The sequence below is a fragment of the Mus musculus genome, chromosome 1 (assembly GCF_000001635.26).
Source record: "Mus musculus strain C57BL/6J chromosome 1, GRCm38.p6 C57BL/6J".
In the NCBI taxonomy this organism is placed as follows: Eukaryota; Metazoa; Chordata; class Mammalia; order Rodentia; family Muridae; genus Mus; species Mus musculus.
In genome coordinates this window covers 97,640,003-97,662,365 of record NC_000067.6, presented here as the reverse complement: position 1 = coordinate 97,662,365, position 22,363 = coordinate 97,640,003, and the positions used below count along the sequence as shown (strand labels likewise).

At 44.3% G+C, this 22,363-nt stretch overlaps 1 protein-coding gene across 6 annotated transcripts; it reads left to right on the top strand.

Moving 5' to 3' along the window:
- Positions 1-347: 347 nt before the first annotated feature.
- Positions 348-18,464, top strand: Macir (macrophage immunometabolism regulator). 6 transcript variants are annotated; one of them, NM_133825.3, is made up of 3 exons: positions 348-535; positions 7,677-7,766; positions 16,005-18,464. In NM_133825.3, the coding sequence occupies exon 3, from the start codon at positions 16,028-16,030 to the stop codon at positions 16,649-16,651; it is 624 nt and encodes a 207-aa protein (NP_598586.1). In that variant the 5' UTR covers positions 348-535; positions 7,677-7,766; positions 16,005-16,027; the 3' UTR covers positions 16,652-18,464. The 6 variants fall into 6 exon arrangements, with proteins under 6 accessions (NP_598586.1, NP_001342000.1, NP_001342003.1 ...); NM_001355074.1 differs by lacking the exon at positions 348-535 and adding an exon at positions 690-811; NM_001355073.1 differs by lacking the exon at positions 348-535 and adding an exon at positions 690-1,078.
- The last annotated feature ends 3,899 nt before the right edge of the window (positions 18,465-22,363 follow it).

Genomic DNA, 22,363 nt, shown 5'->3' with positions numbered 1-22,363 from the left:
ATTTTAACTTCATGGGCTTCTGCTCTTCTCAACTTCTGATCAGCAGAAACTCAAAAATCACAGCCATCCCCACAGAGTTTAGCACACCGCTCTGTGGGAGCGGCCCGCATTGTCAGGCCTGTGAGCTGCGGCTCCCCGGAGGGTGCGGCGGACTTTGGTCCGGGAGCAGTGTGGCATCACGCCGCCGCCTCCCGTCCCCGCAACAGCCTCCGGTTCTGCGCTCTCACGCCGCCGGCCCAGCCGCCCGCCCAGCCGAGCGTGCGAGCCTGGCGCAGGAGGCGGGCTCTGCGCTTCCCGGCCTCGCCTCCGCAGCCCGCGGGAGGAGGCGGGAAGGCGGGCGGAGGCGGGGGAGGAGGCGGGACTACGGCGGGCCGTAGCTGGCGCCGAGCGCGGTGGGAGAGCAGCGGGTACCCGGCTGGCTCCGCTGGCGGCCTCTGCCCACACCTCGGCGCCGCAGCCCCGCGCCTCGCCCGCCCTTGGCTTCGGGGTCTGCGGCTGCCGGCCATAGAGGAACCGGCGGAACCCTGGACGACCGGTACGTTGGACGGGGAGCGCCACTCCTCCTGCAACCTTTTGTGCTGCAGAGGTGGTGGCGGGGATGGGTGGGGTACGCGCGTGAGTGTGGGTGCCCCAGTCAGCGAGCCACTGTGCCAGCCCCAGGCACGGCGCCGCCCCTTCCTCCTCGCCTCGTGTCCCGGCCGGGCGCGCGGTGTGTGCGCAGCGCAGGGAAGCCCCGGGCCGCGCCGGCCTCCGCGATGGCTGATGGCTCGGTGACACCGGGGCTGCGAGCGGCGCTGGTCCCTGAGCCTTGGTGCGAATGGCTGGCGTGGTGGTGGGGGGACTGGAGCCTGGGGTGGGGCCCGAGCGGGGTGCGAGAGCCCGCAGCTTCCTGGCACAGGGGTGGGGCCGGCGACGCGGGAGTGTGCGGCGCGGGTGAGTGTGCGGGGGCGTGCGCCCCGTGCGCGCGCGGCGAGCGAGCGAGCGAGCGGACGGACCGGCGGGCGGGCGGGCGTGCGCTCGCCGCCGACATGCGGTGCGGGGACTCTGCGACCCGGAGCGACGCTCCCGCGGTGCCAAGGTGCGGAAGTCTGAGCGCGTCGGCGCGCGCCAGCTAGGCGGCTCGCCCTACCCGCAGCGCCAGGCGGCAGGCCCGGCGGAGGCCCATTGAGAAGTAACGCTCGCCCGGCTTGCCGCGCCTCTGGCCCCAACGGTGTACAAGCCGCGGCTGCGGGCTACAGATAGCGGCGGGAGACAGCCCCTGGCGACCTTATCTCGGCCACCAGTGCGCGCTGCACCCCGCGGGCGAGGCCGAGGCCGGTGCGGCGGCTGGTGACGGACAGACGGACCGGCGGTGGCGGAGGAGCGCCTGTGGACTGGGGAATCGCGGCCGGGCGCTGGCCAGAAACTAAGGCGGCAGATGTCTCGGGCACCGCCACCCTCGCCCCACCTGTCGCTGGTGGACTTTGGGGCGGGTGGGAAGCCTAGGAAAGGGCGCCTGGCAGCGGCCGGCGCTCAGACCTTGAGAAGCGGCCCATTGTGAAGCTGCCAAAGTCGCTCTAGTGGTGGAATCTGCAAATCTCGGCCAGGAAGGAACCCAGTTCGCGAAGGGAAGGACAGCCGCGTGCTTTCCCCCTGGCAAGTGTCTGGCTCGCTAGAGACTCCCGGGCTCTCTGCCCACGCCGCTTTGCTTAGAGTGGGCTGAGGATTTCTTCAGAACCAGGGTTTTGTTTTTGTTTTGTGTTCTCTCTCTCTCTCTCTCTCTCTCTCTCTCTCTCTCTCTCTCTCTCTCTCTCTCTCTGTGTGTGTGTGTGTGTGTGTGTGTGTGTGTGTAAGTGGGGCTGGAAACACTGGGAGACACTGGCGCTGAACTTTTTCATCCTTCCAAGAGGAGTAATTATGGACACAGCAACACTGTACCCTATTAGAGGCTCCTAGCTGAAAGAGCAGAAGTCGCACAAGATCTCCGAGGTTTCTAAACTTTACTTTATGTTGTTTTTCCTCGAAATGCCACTATATAATTTCAGGTGCCGGGGTCTTTTACTGTAGTGCAACAAGCTAGACACTAAGGATTGGAAACGACTCTTTCACAAAATTTATTTTCCCAATTAGTTCCATATGTGGTTATTCTCCCAGAAGCTTTGGGCTACAGTGTATGCGTGGGTTATTTTAATGATTTGGGTGTTTTTATTATGAGACCTTGGATTAAAAACAAAACGGACAGGATGACATGTTAGCGTTCATGAGCACCGAGACTACTCAACTTTGGTAAGACTTGGTGCATAAAATGTGTTTTGATGTTTAGTTGTAGATAGAACTGTTAGCACCAAGTCTCCCAGGTGTGAGGGATCACTGACAGTACTAACAGCCGATTAGCTTCCATCTATGTATTACCATAGTTTCGAAGAGAAACTTAACACTTTGTCTTAAAAAGTAATGGGTGTGATGAGGACATTAGTTTCTAAACACCGTTTAAGTTTTTGTTTCCTGATTTGAGGCCTCAGTTATTTTCCCAGTGGATACTCAGTTTTTAGCTTTCCTTCCGGAAGGTGAATCACCACCAAAGATACCCGTGTCTTCGTGGTTAGGTTTCCAGAAGAGGCAGGTTTCTTATAAAGACTGCGAGTAGACTTTGTGGTTTCAGCTGTTGTCAGACATGTTTGGAGTGAAGCTGAATGTGATATAGTAACGTGGGCTTGATTTTAATTAGCAGAGATGGAAACCAAGTGAATGCTGGGCTCTTTAAGGGTCCTGCTATTAAGGGAACTGATACTAGAAAGAGGAACACACACACTTGTGTCTTTCTGAACCAATTATGGGTTGCCTTACCATGCTGGGAAGGTTGGCGGTTTGTTGGTAAGGTCAAAGGAGGTTTTTAAAAAGTCACACTACACGTGATAACTGCTTTTCCAAGCCCTTAGTGATTTGGTTTTTTTACAAGCCGCAGAAAGGTAAGAAGGTTGCAAGTGGTCACCATGGTGAGAGCGCATGGGTTCAGCAAAGCATTTTGTTTTCCATTCGGTGTTCTAATCTGTCTGGCCGCTGAACCGTTTTAGTTCTGTTCAGTGTTTTTCTACTTGAGGAATGCGTTAGTCCCTCATTTATTTATTTTAGAATAGCCTTTGAGAGCAGAAAATATTTTGATTACAAAACATTTTCACCAGTTGAAATGGAATTTCCCTTGCCTGTGGCCCCTGCCCCCTATATATGCTTATATAGCCACTTATATAGTGATAAAATTTGGTATTTTTCTATTTTTAAATTAGTGGATCTGGGGTGATGCCTGAAATACACAGATTTAGGTATTTAAGAGGAAAGAGTTTGTTTAGAACTGAAAATTTCCATGTGAGGCGTTCTTTGTTTTGTGGGAAAACAGAAAACTGGTGTCATATGGTGTTCCAGTTTGCTGTTCCACGTTGGAGGATTTCATCTGACATGGTGGTAGGCCTTTAAACCTGCCCCCCTGCTTTTCCACACTGAGAGAGAGTGTTGAATAGCTGGATACACCATGGAGCCAATGGCTTGGTGGATGTGCCTCCCAAAGTACAGAAGTAGGAAGATTTATTTTCTGTTCCAAACCTCACATCTCTTTGCTGTTTTATACATTGGGATAAGGTAACAACATGTTTGTCATCCAAAGATACTTGAGCATTCAAGAGGCTCCACAGATAATTATGCCAGGGAATACATGAATGAGATACTATTTTAGAAGGAGTTTATTAACTGTAATGCTATATATCACTTACCAGTTTATGCTTTAAACTTTTCTACTTGTAGAGTCTCCTTGCAGTCTCTGTTAGATGTCTTCCCTTCCTTACCTGTGGCTTGCCTGTCCAGACACAGTTAGCTGCCCTTGGCAGTGTTTAAGTTTCCTGTCCACATTATTTACAGAGTAATGCCATGGAGCTGTTTGTTTCAGCTCTCTGTTTTGGAAACATTGTATCTTAAAGCTTTAGTTCCATTCACCTTAGTATGTTTTCCTACGTAATTTTTTTTCTTTCTGTCCAAAGAATTGGACATCGGTCTTTCCCATTCACTGTCTTAAGTCTTCAAATGCTAGGATAAAACAATATTGTTAGGGAGTTCCAGATTTTAAAGTTAGATAGCTTTATTTGAAAGTTGTGTTTTGGGATGACTTTATTACAGCTTTTAATTTTTATTTTAGGAGATGGTAGGGAAAGCTTTCCTATAACTTTGCAGTAGATTGCTGTCCGGGCAGTGTTTTAGGAGGTGTACAGCTACACTGTTTCTTGGCTCTGCTGTCTCCTGTCTGCTGTCTTCCTTCTGTCTCCTTTTTCACTATGTGATGACCTGGGTCTTCCTGGTGCCTGTGGCTGGATGGTGCTCAGTTACACACAAGCAGCAATGTCAGGAGTGAGAAGGAGGACCAGGAGGATGCCCCTGCACTTGGCTGTGGGATCTGCTCTATTTTTGACTCCACAGTGTAAACCAGGGATAAATCAGTCACTACACTTTTGCTCATTATGAAACCATGGAGTGTTGACTCCTTCATCAACTCCGTGCTGTGTGGTAATTGCTGTAAGGCTCCTCTGCTTTTAAATTTAGACTGAGGATTTAACCAGGTCTGTGTCTTTCTATTGATGGAAAAAAAAAATAGTGCATCTAAAAGCATGGAAAGAAGATGCCACCAAATCCCTGGTACAAATTATGAGAAAGAAATGAAATTTAAGACTTTCAGGGTTGTTTTTATTCAGAAGTAAGGCATTCACATTTTTCTATTGTTTGTTTTTGGTTTGCAGTCTAAGTTTCTAAGAGTGTGGATTAAATTTGTCTCACTTTATGACTGAAAACCTGGCATCCAGTTGGAAAACAGCCAGTAGCCTGCAAATATTGTTGGAGATATTTCCTGCCATTCTGTTTGTCTTAAGGTTACTGTTGCTGTGATGAAACACCGTGACCAGAGCAAGGTGGGGAGGAAAGGGTTGATTTGGCTTACACTTCCACATCTTAGTCAATCATTGAAAGAGGTCAGGACAGGAACTCAAGCAGGGCTGGAACCTGGAGGCAGGAAATGATGCGGAGGCCATGGAGGGATGCTGCTTATGGCCTTCCTGTTCATGGATTGTTCAGCCTGCTTTTTAAGGTAGATTTCAGAACCATCAGACAGTAAATAAGAAAATGCCCTATGGGCTTTTCTATAGCACTTGTGTTATTTACACTTTAAAATATTTATCTGTTTGTCTGGGGTGTGTGGGTGTATGTGGTGTGTTTATGCATGTGTATGAGTGTGTTATGTGGTATTCATGTGTGTGTATATGTGTCTGTGGTGTGCCTGTGTATTATGGTGTGTGTGTGTATATGTGTGTGTGTGTTCTGGAGTTTGAACACAGGTCTTCTCCATACTTGTGCTTTGTTAACATTTTAAAAGTTTGCAATCACCTTGCAACTAGTAATAAAAACTGCCCCTCCAGTCATTTCACAAACAAGGCAATAAAACCTTTTATATGAAATAACCCCCTGAAACACTAGAGTAGGATTCCACTCATAGAAATTAGTGGATGCATGTTTTTGCTAGCGTTATTATCCTGCCAAAGGTTGCACTTCTATACAAGTTTGAGGCTAGGAGAGTGGGCCGTGGAGCCTGGCTGGCAGGTGTGCAGGTTCCTTCACTGTTCTCAAGTGGTGGTAGTTTAACTGAATACTTCAAAGTGAGGTTAATAATATTTTCTTCAAGGAGTAAAGATATCACTTAAATTATGTCCTTTGGCATGTAAAAGATGCTGAAAAATTGTTTCTTTTTCCTTCAATTCCCTACTACAAATGTGAATTTCCTAACAATGTTCTATAAAATTCTTGGGGGCGGGGGTAATTATATGAAGTGAATACTTGCATCCCTAGGGAACAGATTTTGTTTCACTGTGCTTCAGTTTCTCTCAAGACCACAAGCCTCATTGGTGAGGGAGGCCCAAGCCTTAATTATGTGGATTGCTTGTTTGCTAAATTTAAACATAGTTGGCTGTAAAAATAAATTAAATAAAACATGTCTGTTGTCAGCATTGGGAGAAGTGCCCGTGGGTGATAGCACCAGGGTTCATGATGGGCCAGTGTACTGAGTGCTTCTAGTTACCAAGCAAAATAGCTTGGATTCAGTCACTTATCTTTGGCTGAAAGTCCTCTGTGCTGGGAGGAGAGTAACCAGCCAGCAACTCGTGGCTTTTTCTTTTGCTGTTGGTCTTTAGTCTTAGAACATGTTTAAAGGATACTTATATGTTTCCAGGCTCCACACTCCTGTGCAGATAAAATGAATGCTCTCCACTCTTATGAGCACAGCCCCCACCTCCCCCCTTAGGTTGAGTACAACATTGAGAATTTAGCAGCCAATGTCTTTGGGGAGAGTGGTGTGTGTGTGTGTCTTAACAAATTAATCCAGTTACCTGGGGATGCAGGAGATAAAGATAGATTCTTTAATTCCCATGGTAAGAGGAGATGACGTGGAGGGGATGCTAGAGACATGAGTAGTTTGGCTTTTCTGTAATTTTAAGTGTTTTCTGAGTTGGGATGATGCTTCAGTGGATGTAACGCCTCTCCTGCAGGAATGACTATGACCGGAGTTTGTTCCTAGTGTCTACCTGAAAGCTAGACAGGGCAGTACACTTTTAAAACCCCAGAGCTTCCTGACAGAGATAGGAGGATCCCAGCGACTCCTTGGCCAGTAGCTGGGCTAAATTTGACGATCAGTCAGTTGAGTTGGGGTCCCTAAAGTTGAGAATTAAGGGTATGGCTCAGAGGCAGCGGCAGAGGTCTCACTAGGATGTTCAAGGTACTGTCTTCATTCTTTAGTACCAAGATAAAGGAAGAAGAAGACATGGCCTGTTGTTGACCTCTGGTTTCCACATGTATGTATGCTTGAATGAACATGTATACACACACACACATACACACACACACTCTCACACTCATACTTAGGCAACACACACTCATTCTCTCTCTCAAATACACACACACACACACACACACGCACACACACAAAACACAAATCTTTCAAGAGCTTTACAGTCCTTTGCCACAAGCAATCTACTTAATGATTTTTATTGCTGCTATTTTGGAGTTCATACGAGTAGACACCAAAATTAATTTCATAATAATAAGATCACACATCTGTACAGGACTTGACTGCACCATGCAAAACCCATTCATCTACCTGAGTTCCCTGGATCTGAATAACTTGTGTTAGGGAAGGGACAGTGGCGTGAATGCCCTCATTTTAGAGATTGTTGTTTATGTAAGGTTAGAAAGGAAAGTTCTTAGCATGGCCATAGCCAAGGCCAGTTCTTTTTGTGCTTGTCTCAGCATTTCTCCTCCCCCACCCCCATACAATCTTCTAAACACATCCATAAGAGTACAATGATAAAAGCATCTGTTAAGCCTTCACTATTTCTTGTGTTTTTATTTAGACTAAGTTAAATAGTCTCAGTTTCTAGGTAGCATCTACATAGCATGGGAACAAGCGCAGTAAGATGTTTTGAAGACTCATTTAGCCAGACTAACTCAAAGCCACCCTTTTAATTGAATTAATTAGTTACTGTGTCCCATATAACCTCTGCCCGGCATTAGTACCTCCTGCGGCTTTCATTCTGTTTTGCAGTTAGAATTGTTATAATTGCTTTATAAACTGCTACTCGTTAAATTACAGGCTTATTTTTGTGTTTCATGTTTAGTATCTGGACTAGAACAGAAAACTTATTATGCCTGTGCTCCCTTGGGACACTTTGGAACTTGCACAGTGACATCATCTGGGATTTAGTCTGGTAAGTTGTATTTTGTTGTTTCTTTTAGTTAATCATTATATGGACATCACATCATAGTGCGTGTTAAAGACTCATACATGAACAGGTAAAAAATGATGTATTATTACAGTTGTGTGCGTCACAATCATGAGATTCTAATGACTGCAATTGAGATTTGATAGCAGCATTTTAAATTTATTTGAAATGTTTTATGCCTTTGTGTGTTTTTCTTTTTCCGAAGTTCCTGTAAGACATGGGACTTCTCAGCGAATAGCGTTTCAGAATCTATGATAGAAGTAGTTGATCAAATTTGAGGGATAGTATAATAAAAATATTATTTTCAAAGCTGCTGAAGTAATTCACAAAACAACTGGTTTGTTTTACATATGGTTTACATATGTAAATATGGTGACGTATGTCTATAAATACAGAGGCTGAAGTTCATGTAATTGTCATTTGCTGCCTATGTGGCCTTCCTTTATTTTCTCATACTATGAATTGATACTTACAAGTATGCAGTACTTTGTCATCTTTTAGTTGTCCCCTCCCTCCCCCCATGCCTTTGTGTATGCTCACATAGTTGTTTGTGTGGCTTCATGTCTTTGATGGGGTGAATAATTTAAAATAGCTTTATCGCTCTTTAGCATTTTCAGGGCTATATTAATGTGAGTGGCTGCTCTTTAAATTCTGTAGGCTCTTGCTTTGACTAACTTAGAGGTCCTTGTCTTTGGGGAAAGCTATTTTTGTAATCAGACATCTCATGAATGGTCAGTGAACTGGAGAATGTGTTAAAAGGATAATGGGGGCGCATGCTAATTGTAAGTAGGTGTGCCATATCTAATTTATTTAGCATACAATAAGGATTTTGTTTTCCATTTTGTGTCTGTTTGTGTGAGGGCATGGGTTTGTGTGTGTGAGAACTTCCAGAGGCCAAAAGAGTGTACTGAATGTCCTGGAGCTGGAGTTGGAGGTGGTTGTGAGCCAGCATGGATGCTGGGCGCAAACTTGAGGGACATGCTTTTAACTGCTGAGATATCTCTCGAGCTGATGCATTCTAAAAACCTGAAAACACCACCAAAATTTTTACCCTAGATTTTAGGAAGAGAAGTAGTTCAGAAACTTACAGCACACTTGAAAAGAATATATCTGGGACACTAACCCACCCAACTAAAGTTAACTAGAAGAGATGAACGGGAGGCCACAGGGATATATGCATATTTGCATAGCTCTCTGTATCTGTCGGGTTGTGTATAAGCATACATTCATAATGTTTGTGTGCATGTTGTATTTCTTAATAAAGCAGGATTCTCGAAGAGCTCCGAGAGATGAAGTGGTTCAGTTTGAGAGGTGTGTGATTGCTGAAGGCGATGCTGCACCCACAGGATGACCGTTGGGTTTCTTTTGGGCTCTGAGACTCTGTAGCCAGTACATTATGTTCTGGAGAATGTTTTAAAACTTGGCAGTACATCACCAAACCCTCTTACTTTTAATGTAAGGTTTATGGCAGGATAGCTTGTACATGATAACGTTTGAGTGTAGTTTGAAGAGTTTCCTCGTGTTCCTTTGTAATGCGTTCCCTCTCCCCTCCTAAGTTTTACCAGCCATGGGCTAGTTTCTGCCCTCACTATTTTGCATTTTCTAGAAGGCCATACAAATGAAATCATTGTATATAGCTTTTCTGTCAACTTCCTTCACTTGTTGCCTTCCAACTTTATGCTGTTTCTTGCTGAATGGTATTACATTGTATGCACGCCTCCTGTGATATTTGGACTCTTGCCAGGCTTTGATCATTATGAATGATACTGTTATGAATATTTATGTTCAAGTCTTGGTGTGAATATTTCTTCTTGCATTGTTTTGATTCATGCCTAAGAGTCAGGTAGTTGGTTTATGTAGTAAACATTTATTCACCTCTGTAAGCAATGTTGAACTGTTGCTCAGCTTCCCCCGAAGTAGCTCACATACCAGAGTCATTCACGGGAACTCAGATCTCATGCGGCATAGATTTGTTTCATTTTGTATCCAATTTTAGCAAGTGTTGTTGGCAGATGTTTTCAACCTTAAGTGAACTGGAGTGAGTAAATTTGAGGGCCTTCAGGACAGTGACTGTAAGAGACAAATTACGTCTACCTGAGTGACTGAAAAGAGGCAGGCATTAGAAGACAGCAGTTCTAGCAGACACAGTCTAGCAAGCTTTGAAACATTTATGCAGGGTAAAATTGCCTGGCAGTTTTGTTGTTGTTTATTTGTCTTAAAATATTTTTTAAAAGGATTGGTTTATTTCTGTTTTATGTGTTGGAGTGTTTTGTGAGTGTCCGTAGGTGTCCTTTCCATATGCTTGCCTAGAGTGCTGAGGAAGGCATCTGACCTCCTAGAAGCAGCGTTGACGATGCTTGTGAACGGCCGTGTGGGTGCTGAGACGAGCTTCAAGGTGCTGGGTTCTGTCCTTCCTACAGTACACATCAGGCAGGCGAACTTCATGTCAGGCTCCTCTTGAAAAGGATGTAACCTGTTAACATTTGTTTTGTGTATTTAAGATGGCTACGTCTACTTTCATTTATATACTGCTACATGTTGCTAAACAGTGGCATATGAAGCAGTGTTTTGATTAACCAGGTGACTTATTTCTATTTTTTTATTTTTTTTCAGTTAATTACAAATCAGAAAAAAAATTTTCAGGGAAAAAAAAACTTTTTTAAGAAAAATAATTGTGAGGTGTGGGAAATGGTGTCAGTGAAGTGCTTGTTGTACACACATGTGAACCTGAATCCAACCCCACATTTGTGATCTTGCTTTGGGAGGGCAGAGGCACGTTAGAGCTAGGGCTCCTTATCTGTTCATCTAGCCAACCTTGGGTATACCAGGGATATGGGAGTCTGGGAGTTTGTAAAAACCAACCAACCAATAAAACAAAACAAAACAAACCCACGAGGAAAATGGCTCTTAGAAACAACACCATAGATTTGTCCTCCTAGTTTTCACATGCACGAGTATACATTTATATGTGTATCCCACATGTGAATAAAGCTTTCTACTCCCCCTCCCTCTCTTACACACACACACACACACACACACACACACACACACTTATAATTTTGTATAGCCTTTGTGAAAAAAAGCTATTTTCTGAGCTGTGTAAGAAGCTAGGGCATTTGTGCTATAGCTTCAAAGTGTTGCTCTTTTTGCCAAATGTATAGGAAATAAGGCTTCCTGGAGAGTGTTAGAACTGTATACTTGGTGGTCTTCTGGCTGCCAGTGCTGGTGCATGAAGAACCTCCTGTGCATCTGTTGTGGTTGTACTCTGGTTTAGTCTCAGCCAGGACTCACATTAGGGTAAGCCATACTGTATCCACTACCTTAAAAATGTACACTCTTCATATTTCTCTAGAATACATAATATTTTTACCATTTGTCAAAGGAAATTGGATACTTTGTTTATAACCTGTGCATGATACATCTGTTAGACACGAAAATCTCAGGGTTAAGGTCAAGAATGGAAGCCTTGTCTGCCCCAACTTTTCCCTTGGAAAAGGCAAACACATTACCCTTTGGGCTCACATTCTTCCTTCTTCAGCAATACCTATTTCTGTGCCGTGAGAGTAGAAACAGGACACTCTCCTGGTGAATGTCTAGATGGCATTTTGTAGAAGTATTTACTTTAGCATTGGGTTATATAAAATAGTGCATTCTCTTTGTAGAGAAAATGGGAACATTTTATATAAAACTTGTGGCTGTTGCTAAAAAAAATTACAAAGCATATGTTCTTTGACTCAGCATTTTAGTTTTGGAACTTCTTGCAAAACTAGTTTTTATCTGTCTTTTTCTGTCTCGCTCTGCCTCTGTCTCTCTCTGCATCTCTCTCTCTCTCACTCTGAGTCTCTCTCTCTCTCACTCTGAGTCTCTCTCTCTCTGCCTCTCTCTCCCTCTCTGCACCTCTCTCTCTCTGGACCCCACACCCCCGTGTGTGTGTGTGTGTGTGTGTGTGTGTGTGTGAGTGTGTGTGTGTGTGTGTGTGTGTGTGTGTGTGTGTGTGTGGACAGCAGACATCTTCAGGTATTGTTCCTCAGGTACTGTCCACCTTCCTGCTTTTGGTTCAGAGTGGGTGTTGTGGATCTGAAGTCAGGTCTTGGCTCTTGCACTGTGCTGTCTCCCTACCCTTGGGGCTGATATCTTGATTTACTGTTTATTATGTCTGTAGAAGTGGTGTTCTTTGCATACACGTGCGATGATGCTCAGGAAAATAGTTGTGATTCTGTCTCAACCTTAAGCTGTTTGAAATTGAGGCCGTTTTAGAATATGAGGCTAAATGCTGAGTCATGAATAGGCTGCTGTGCTCACAGTGAGCCCATAGGAGAGCGTTTATGGAACAGCTTGAAGACTGCTGTGACACGTCAGCCATCTCCAGTTACAGTCACAGCGCTGACTTTTCTGTTAGAGGCTTTTAAAATAAGAAACTTGAAGGCTGAGGTGTAGGTCAGTGTCTTTAGTATTCATGAGGCCCTGAGTTCAGTCAACATCCACAAACCACATGAAAAATACTTCCTGTGGAAGGATCTGTGTCTAAGATGTGCCTTCAGGTGTGCTGGTGTACACGAAGTGTCTTCAGCTTACACCGTGTGTGTGTGTGTGTGTGTGTGTGTGTGTGTGTGTGTGTGTGTGTGTGTGTGTGTGTGAGAGAGATGTAGGTGTCTGGTCAGTATTTTCAAAGTGGAATTCTGGATCTAGAAAAGCACCTAGGGCTTTCCTTCAGCTGGGACAGTCATCTTTAGCAGAGGCTCTGAGAAAATTGACTCCATTATTTCTGCAGAGTTTACCTAGCATTTAAACTCATTCAGGAAATTCTCAGGAACTCAACACTGCAGAATGTTTCCCTTCTAACCACACTGCAGAATGGGAGCTGCAAGGAGCTACTTAGTTGGTCCTGTGTGAGAGAAACAAGGTGCTTATTACCCTTTGCTGTTTTCTCCCTGAACTGTGGCTCTAGGCTGCTTGTGTAGAGCTGCACAGTAGGCATTCATTAGAAGAGTGGGGTACCAGAAAAGGCTCTAGCAGGGGGACCCCAGTGGAGGAGCTAGAGAAAGGGCTGACGGAGCTGAAGGGGTTTACAACCCTACAGGAAGAACAACAATATCAACCTACCAGACCCCCCCCCCCAGAGCTCCCAGGGATTAAACCACCAACCAAAGAGTACACATGGACAGACCCAAGACTCCAGCTGTATATGTAGCAGAGAGGATGGCCTTGTTTGGCATCAGTGGGAGGAGAGGCCCTTGGTCCTGTAGAGACTCCATGCCCCAGTGTAGGGAAATGCTAGGGCAGTGAGGAAAGAGTGGGTGGGGGAACACCCTCAAAGAAGCAGGGGGAATGGGAATAGGGGACTTGTGGTGGGGAATAACATTTGAAATGTAAACAAATAAGATAACCAATAAAAGAAGAAGGAAAAAGGCTCTAGAAGTCTCCATGTTAAGGAGCACAAGTTAGCTAATTGTCACCTTGAGTCTCTTATTTGCGGAGGGGCGAGGAAGGAGAAGGGGGCCTGGGAAGCAGACAGAGGTACGTGCAGACAGTCAGGTGGGGTATAGGGTAAAGAACCTTGCATGCACATGTGAGAGGGTCAGTGATGCCATTAGTACTGATAGGAACTGTAAGCTGTTTGTGAGAGCCTGGCTTATATCCCAGAGAGATGGAGGAAACCAGCCAATGAGCTGCTCTGAGTGTACACTCACTGTTGTTGCTTGGGATAAAAGTACAGATGCTAAGGAGTGCAGACTTTATGTTTAAGCGTACACATAGAGAGTGTGCTTTATGACTGCAACCTGCTTAGTGGTTTTCCCCACTCAAGGCAAAAAGGTGAGCCTCAGCACAGTGGATGTTTGATTGTCCCCCAGGTCACAATGCATAGGATCAGAACCGTGGGCTTTCATAGTGCATAGGGTCAGAACCGTGGACGTTCACAATGTGTAGGATCAGAACCGTAGACGTTATGTAACAAGTGAAAACAAACAAACAAACAAACCAGGTTGGTGGAAACCCATAGTTGTCATGGAGTGCCAGACTGGAAAGAAATAGAAGTCCATACTCACTCAATGAGGGCTGATGTCTGTAGTGTTAATGTCTGGTGGCTGTTCCAGGCCTGCGTGCGTGTGTTTGTGTGTGTGTGTGTGTGTGTGTGTGTGTGTGTGTGTATGTGTGTGTGTGTGTGTGTGTGTGTGTGTGTGTTTTCTTTTTTCCTGTTTTTTTCCTCCTTGGCCCTAGTTGTTTGGACCTCACCAGGTCTTTTGTTCCTGGCCTTGCAGGATGAAGTAAGTATCAGGTTGAATTGCTACCTGCAGATCTACCTGTCAGATAGCGAAGGTTGAAGGCCTTAGATTTGTCCTCTCCAAGGTTACATAGTTAGTAATCGAGGGCAGGTTCCTTTGTTGCTTGGCTTAGGACCAAGTTCCTTTAGCATAGCGATTAGTTGTAACTGGGTATGGTTCTGTGAGGCTCCTGGGCTGAGGTATCCAACAGGTCTCGACAGACGGGCAGTTACTATTTAGATCCTGCCAGCAGACAAGTGGGTTTTGTCCTAGGATAGTAACAAAATATAACAGAACCAGTTAATTTAAATCCAGAAAGCCAGGAGAGTAGTCTAAAGCTTGCAGTGAGCTGGGACCCCTGAACACAGGCTGCTGCCCTTGACTCTGCTGCTGCACTGTGGTAAGGACAGGTGCGTCTTGTGTTTCTTCGTCTCCTAATGAAGGAACGTAGGAAAAAGCTTCACACACTTCCTGTTTCGTTTGGTTTTAGTTTTCTGGTTGCCTGAAATTGAAGTAAGTACTGAAACCTTAGGAAAGTAGCTCCTTGTTTTATTAAAGCTCTTTTGAGAATTGTGTGACATAATACACTTCCTCAAGAAATTCCTCATAGTAAACTCAGTCACTTGACATTTTGATTAATATTCTTGGAGACTTCCTTAAAAAAAAAAGCCAATAGAAACTCAACTAAAATTAAACTTTCTCAGAAGACATTATCTCTGTTTTCTCTATTATTTTGTTTCCCAAAATTTGTATTATCTGCTGTTTTCTAGGAACCTAGCCATTTTTCATGACACTGGGTGTCATTAGGTTTTCAAAACTACATAAAGTGATAATTGCAGCGAACAATCCTATTATTCATTGTGAATCATTCTTTTTAGGAAGCTGTTCAAGACTGTCTCAGGCATTGTAAAATAAAATAACTGTGTGCTTCTGATGTTTTATGATTAAAGAGTCATATAAAATGGCATTCTGTAGTCTCCATGTATTTTGAAAAATTCATCTATTTTTATGATATGCTTATAGGTGATTAGTCTACATGTGTGCCTGTGCAGCATGTGCATGCAGTACCTTCACAGGCAGGTAGAGGGCAGTGGGTCATCTGGAGGAGTTCAGTTGGTGGTTAGCTGCTGTGTGGGTCTGCTGCAAGAGCAACCAGTGCCTTTCCCATCTGATCTCTCTCTCCAGGGCCATTTACATATGCTTAGTATTAGTTTTAGGGTTAGCTTTTTAACTACAGCACGATTGTCTTTAACTCATTGGAGATTTCAGAGGATGAGTTTTTTTTGCAAGGCTTCCTTCCCACCTCTAAATGCTCAGTCATATTGTTAGGATAGCTACCAGGTGAACCGGTCAGTCAGGAGATTGTACAGGAGTCCTCACGCACAGTTGCAAAGCCTCACAGGTGTGAAGGGTGGAGTAGTTATACATCTAAGTTAAAGGAGAGGAAATTTAGCTTACACATCAAATCATTTTGAAACCACTTTGTGAAAACCTGTGTGTTTACCTATGTTTGCCTACTGTTGGGATTTGTACTCAGTTTCTAAGCATACCAAGGAGTAAACTGGCGCTTGGAGACGTAGCCCATTCTCATTTCTTCCCTGTCTCATCATCTCCATAAAGCTTCCAATGGTCATTGAGCTGCCTGTGCGTTCCTGAGCACAGGATGGCAGCGCTCATTTGTGCCAACTTGGAGACGTAGCCCATTCTCATTTCTTCCCTGTCTCATCATCTCCATAAAGCTTCCAATGGTCATTGAGCTGCCTGTGCGTTCCTGAGCACAGGATGGCAGCGCTCATTTGTTACCTGCTCTGATGTGTCTCATAGACAGAGGCGGGGATCTGTGTGCTGTACAGTGTCTGTCTTCAAGACAGTGTTGTTCATGCTCTGTGTGTTCTGACAGCTCGGGCTCTGCCCAGAGCTGCGTGTTACCAACTTCTAATCTGAGTCTGTTTCCTTTCAGGCGTGTGCAGCCTGGTGCCTAAGATGGAAGTAGATATAAATGGGGATTCCAGAAGTACCCTGACCACCCTGCCCTTGCCTGTGGCTGAGGGAAGCTCTCCAGGAAAAGCAGAGGCAGAGAAACCCCGCTGCTCTAGCACACCCTGCTCGCCCATGCGCCGGACTGTGTCTGGTTATCAGATCCTCCACATGGACTCTAACTACTTGGTTGGCTTCACCACTGGTGAGGAACTCCTGAAGTTAGCCCAGAAGTGCACAGGAGGGGAAGACAGCAAGGGAGAAGCCATGCCCGCCTTGCGCGCTAAACAGCTGGACACGGGACTCGCGCGTTCCTCTCGTCTGTATAAAACTAGAAGTAGGTACTATCAGCCATATGAGATCCCAGCGGTTAATGGCAGGAGGCGAAGGCGGATGCCCAGCTCAGGAGACAAGTGCACCAAACCCTTACCTTATGAACCTTATAAGGCCCTCCATGGGCCCTTGCCTCTATGTCTTCTTAAAGGTAAGAGGGCTCACTCCAAATCTCTGGACTACCTCAATCTAGATAAAATGAACATCAAGGAGCCAGCTGACACGGAAGTGCTACAGTACCAGCTTCAGCACCTGACCCTCCGAGGGGACCGAGTGTTTGCTAGAAACAATACATGAGTGGCGTGGGCAGAGTTTAAACCACTTTAGGTCAGCCTATGCTCGGCTAGAGAAAAATCTACTGTCGTACTCTGTACATGACCCTTCACGTTAGAGATGGTTATATCAGCTAAGTGTTCCTGGAACATAAAAATTGTTTGGATCAAGTTTTGGATACAGGAATGAAATCACAGGTACTTGGGGCGGGGCGGGGGGATATCATTCTAGAGCACGCAATTGCAAAGAAAACCGAATGTTGACTGTTAGTTTGCATAGCTTTTTAGCTAGGAAAAGGCTTTGGTGCAGTAATTTCACCTTTATGAGTCTGACACCCAAATTGGGAATGTTACCTGCTTGGTTGTTGCTAACTTGGTATGATTCATTAGAAATTTATACCGAAGTACCCAGTGCTTCTTGGATCTCTGTATTTTACTATAAAATGTATGTAATGATTTGTCTTATGAAATTTAAAGCTTGAACACGGCTGAACTGGACCACTTTTTATTTTTAAATATTGAGTTTAAATATTTTATAACTGGTTTTGCACTGAAAACAATTAACATTTCAGATAATTAAGAGAATAATCTTTCTTCACTTGCCTCAATAATGATATTGAGCAATGGATTTTTTTTTTTAATTTCCGCATGGAAAGTTACTGATCTTTATGGCTGTAAAATATTCCTTTCTAGCATTATTAAAGTGTGTCTTAATAAAATTAAATTTGGGATACAAAGTATTTATTTTACGATGGGTAGCGGGTGGGGCGCTTTTCAGAATGTTTCCAATATGAAGTTTTCGTCAGTTGGAAACATTTCCTTAGTGCTTATTATCAATTTAAATTCCACATGGAACTTGAAGACAGGGAGGATTCTCAGCACTGGGTTGTCAGTATAGTGCTGCTTGCATCTTTACTTCTTGTAAGTGACTGCAGCTCTAGCAGAGGAGCTCCTGATTTTGACTATCAAAGGCTTAAACTGAGTATGAAGTGATACCGCTCAGCCCAGGGTTGGGTCTTTCCAGGCTCAGTTCTCTGCAGCGAGGCACTCATCAAAACTTTAGTTCGGGATTAGCGTAGGAGCCCAACATACTCCTACAGTTTTAATGGGCTAATCCTGGATTACCTAAGAGTTTACGTCCATCACACTGGTTTGATTTGTTGCTAAAGAAATAATTCCTTGCCTTTAGTAACAGAAGCAGCTCAACTATTCTTGACCATAAATGTATGTAACTTTCCTTTTGTAAACATTTCTATTTCTTTTACTCAGTCTTAAAGGTGCAATTTATTACTGATTTGGCATTTCTGGCTATATAGAACTACGTAGTTTATGTTTTCTTTGGGGGCACTGTGAGTTTCTAAGGGGTTAGCAGTCTTGCTTTTAAAAATAAGAACACTTTTTAATTGGCGGATGGGCCATTCCTGGAACAATCGTGATTTTTCCCTCTGTCCAGAATGAATGGCAAGCTTTATTAGAGCAGAATAAGTCTTAGAAACCTCAGAAACTCTTCATAGAGAGACAACCGTGTTGGCAACATGTAGGAAAGAGCTTTGGAGATGCTGGCTTCCATCTTACTGAATCGATTAGAGTTTTCAATGGCTGGAAAGTTTCTGCTGTTGTCTATTTTAAAGTAAACTGCACCTTTGTAACATATTGATGAATGATCACTAAGATTAACTATATCTATACAGTCATTAGTTTGACAAGTAATAGAATCCTGTCAGATGCCAAAGAGTTGGGATTTTTACATTTAATGATTAAACACCGTTATTTATTGATGATTTTCCCTCTGGAACTGTATTATTTCTAACTGAAATAAAAGGGTGATGTCAACATCCATTGTTTCGTGGTGTTTTAAATCAAACAGACCATCACTAGGCTAGCTAAGGACTCCACCCAAGGGGTTGGGGAGATGGCTCGGCTGGTAAAGGCAGTTGCCTGACCACCCGAGTTTGATTCCCAGGACTCCCATGGTAGAAGGGGAGAACCAACTGCTATAAGTTTTCCCCCAACATCCACATCTGTGCCTTGGCACATCAGTGCACATGTACACATGTTAACACACACAAGTGAGTAAGTACATGTATGGATGGATTCTACACAAGCATTTCTCTTAAGGCCTAGTTTTAGCAAACAGAGTCATCGTGTCTTCCAGATGAAGGATGTATCCCCTGCCATGGTGTGGACCCAGCCTCCTCACTGATGAAGTATGTGCCTGGGAGATTGTCCTCTCTGCCTACATTTCTTAAGCCAGATACAAATACATTGCTTTAAAAATTTTTCATTTGTCTTTGGCAAAAAAATGAATGGTGTAAAATGTTTGATCTGACATAGTTGCTGTGGTTTGTTACATAGCCTTAGGTAACCTAAGAACCAGTTTCTTAGATACAAAACATAGGCATTCTAGGCCAGCCGTTTTCACAGAATAGCGATCCTATGGTAGGAGTGTGTTACCAGAGGAGGCGAGGAAGTCAGAGGGGGAAGATATTTTGTTAAAATAAGTGGCTCAGTTTACAGCCGTGGATGCCTACAGGGCTGCTCATTTCAGCTGCCAGGGAGGCAAGGATCGAGAACGTGGGGACCTCATGGTCTGAGAGCCCTAGATCCTTTGGACTACTATGTAGTGGAGAGTCTGTTCCAGGTACATCCAAGAGAGGCCCTTCTTTGCCCGCCCGCCCGCCCTCCCTCCCTCCCCCCCTCCTTCCCTCCCTCCCCCCCTCCTTCCCCCCCTCCCTCCCTCCCCCCCCTCCCTCCCTCCCTTTTTTAAAAAAAGATTTATTTATATGAGTACACTGTAGCTGTCTTTAGACACACCAGAAGAGGGCATTGGATCCCATTACAGATGGTTTTGAGCCACCACGTGGTTGCTGAGAATCGAACTCAGGGCCTCTGGAGGAGCAGTCAGTGCTTTTAAATGCTGAGCCATCTCTCCAGCCCCAAGAGAGTCCTTCTCTCCCTGTGTTTAAATGCTTGTCCGTGGGCTGCAATGTCTTTTTCTTGCCTCAGATTTACTTAATGGATTCAGCATTTTTATTTTGGGAAACTTCTAGAAGTGTCTTGAGTTAACTTTTCAGGCAGACTGAGTTCTCACCAAGGAAGGAGAACATCTTAAATCCTGAGAAAAGCAGCCTAGTTTTACTTATTTTTGTTCCGTCCTAATGTACTTTTGTCTTGGAAAGGCTTTTATTCCATTACAGTGGTTGGGCTTTCTGTAATGATGCTTTTAAATGGTTCTGGCCTAAGTGGTTTGTTCTCAATCAGAGCAAGGAGGAGAGGCTGTCGCAGTTCATAAATGGTATCCATGCTCCCAAGGAGACAGGTGGGGATGGGAGGAAGGTTGTATGCTTCCACACTGCAGAGTGCAGCAAGGGGTAAGTCAGTCACGTGGCCTTTTTAAACAGTGCTATTTGATTAGGGAGACAGCAATTGAGGTGGGAGATCGCTTTGGAAAGTTAATAAAATGTGATCACAAAGCTGGACATGGGGACTGTCAATACTGAATGGTGATAATGTCTTGGCAATATCATTCTCTGGGTAAGAATTCTGAAATGGACTTCTCTGATGTGTTTTATCAGAAAAGAAGAAAGCTTTTCTTTTTTCTTTTTGTCTAGCTGAGGACACTAAAAAAAAAAATTAAAAGAATGGGTTTGAATTTGTTTCTTCTTTCACATGTTAAGTTCACAGCTCTGTTCTGGCTGTGTGTGTGTGTGTGTGTGTGTGTGTGTGTGCACACGCACATGTGCACATTGTGTTTGCGTCCACAGTGAGTTTGTATTTTGCCATTGTAAAGTTACTTTGTATAAGGTTTTCTTTAAAGGTTTTAGATGTCCAAAGGCAGGTTGGAATGTTGCTACCTTCTATCTGGCTGCTGTGTTTGATGTATGGGTCTATAGGCGAGCTCAGGTGAAGAAGGAAACAATAGCTGGGATGGAAGAGGGTACCTATGCAGTCAGTGAACTCCTTTAGGGCTCATGGCTGGCCTACGCTGGAGGAAGAGCTTTGAACTTTTTGCTTTTGTGGAAAAATAGCAGTTCTTTCAAAGTCCTGTTGGATGCTCTTGAGAGGATTCTTGCTGTGTGCTGGTGAAGGGGTGGGAACGTGGCTCCGTGTTCACCCCTGGCCTTGCTCATCAGGAGGAATATGCTTCGCCGTCCTTCTGAGTGTCACTCACGGAAATATATATTTAGAAAAGTCTTTGACTCTTCTACCTCTGCCCAGGGCTTCAAGAAGGGGAAATAACGCAGGCATCATGAAGTATGTGAACTTACTGAAACTCAGGTTTCATGAGGTTGGAGATGGAGCAGCAGACATTGAGTATGCTTATCTTCAGGCTCCCGGGGGCTGCATGTGGCAGACAGGTGGGATGCTTCTGAGGAGTCGTTCCTACAATCCAGATGTGATCTCGTCATTTTTTAGGCCAGTCATTGGGCATCTGTGATCTTTGGCCATCATGAGGCAGAAGATGTTTTCTCGCACTTGGATATACTCCTGTGAAGAGGCAGAGTCCACTCGGGACCTCAAAATCTCAGATGAGGAGCAAAGATGGATGCCGTCCTTACCATCTGCCTGGGCTCTGGGGCCAGAAGAGTATAAGGCAGGGGTTCTCAACCTGTGGGTCTCGGCCCCTTTGGAGGTTGCATAGCAGATGTCCTGGATATGATGTATTTACACTGTGGTTCATAACAGTAGCAAAATTAGGTTGAAGTAGCAACAAAATAATCTTATGGCTTGAGGTTCCCTCACATGGGGAACGGTGTTAAAGGGTCAAGGCATTAGGGAGGATGAAGACCTGTCTGACACAGGGATAGGTGGTTAAGGTGTTTATAGAATGGGCAGCAGTCTAAGATAGGAGGACTTGAGCCTTCTGGGAGTGAAATCTGAGACTTCTTGCTCAGTTTTTTTCTCAGTGGTGTAGTGATCTTGTTGGGTGTGTTCTTATTGCTGATCTGTGCAAAAGTTGAAATGTAAAGATACTTTTTTATCAAAAGTGCCTTCATAGAAAAATCTAGGGGAGATTTGCAGAAATCTTAGTAATTGGCATTTATATATCAGGGTATGCCAAACAGTTCTAGTGTTTCCTCTGTCTGTGTCCACAGCTGTGTGGTGAAGTGAACTGACCTACTTTCTAGAAGGGTTCAGGAGGAAGGGAGATGAACTGAAATTTTCAAGCTGGGCAATGAGATGATCATTTGAAAAGTAATATTTTACTTATTTTTTTTCTTTCTACTTTGTGCTTTACCTTTATCCCAGTGCAAAGTGGGATGGAAAGAACCCAGAATGGTAACTTAACTCAGTCATGTAAGGTCAGAACCCATACTGAAAAGTACTCCTTCTTAACAAGCTTCTCTAAGACATAAAATGATAAGGAAAGCATTTTCCTGTAAAAACTCCCTAATACCTTCTAGAATACTGAGTTAGTTGGTATTGTTTGTATTTTAGTGTCTAATCATCTCTGCTAATATTTCCATAATCTTTCACATATATCTTAGCGTCATGTTTGTCTCATATAGTTCTGTTGTCATTGTAGGAATTTTTTTGTAAAGGATTAGGTTATCCGCAGGAGTGAAATACTGTTTACTTGCTGGGCATATAAAGCTATCTGTGGGTCAAAAATATTCTCAGTCATTAAACATGAGAAATACATTTGGTGCTGTGTTATCTACATGACTGTACGAACAGTGTGTGCTTGGGGCAGGTTACTAAAGTGAAATGATAGTGCTTGTGGTTGCTTTTAAGT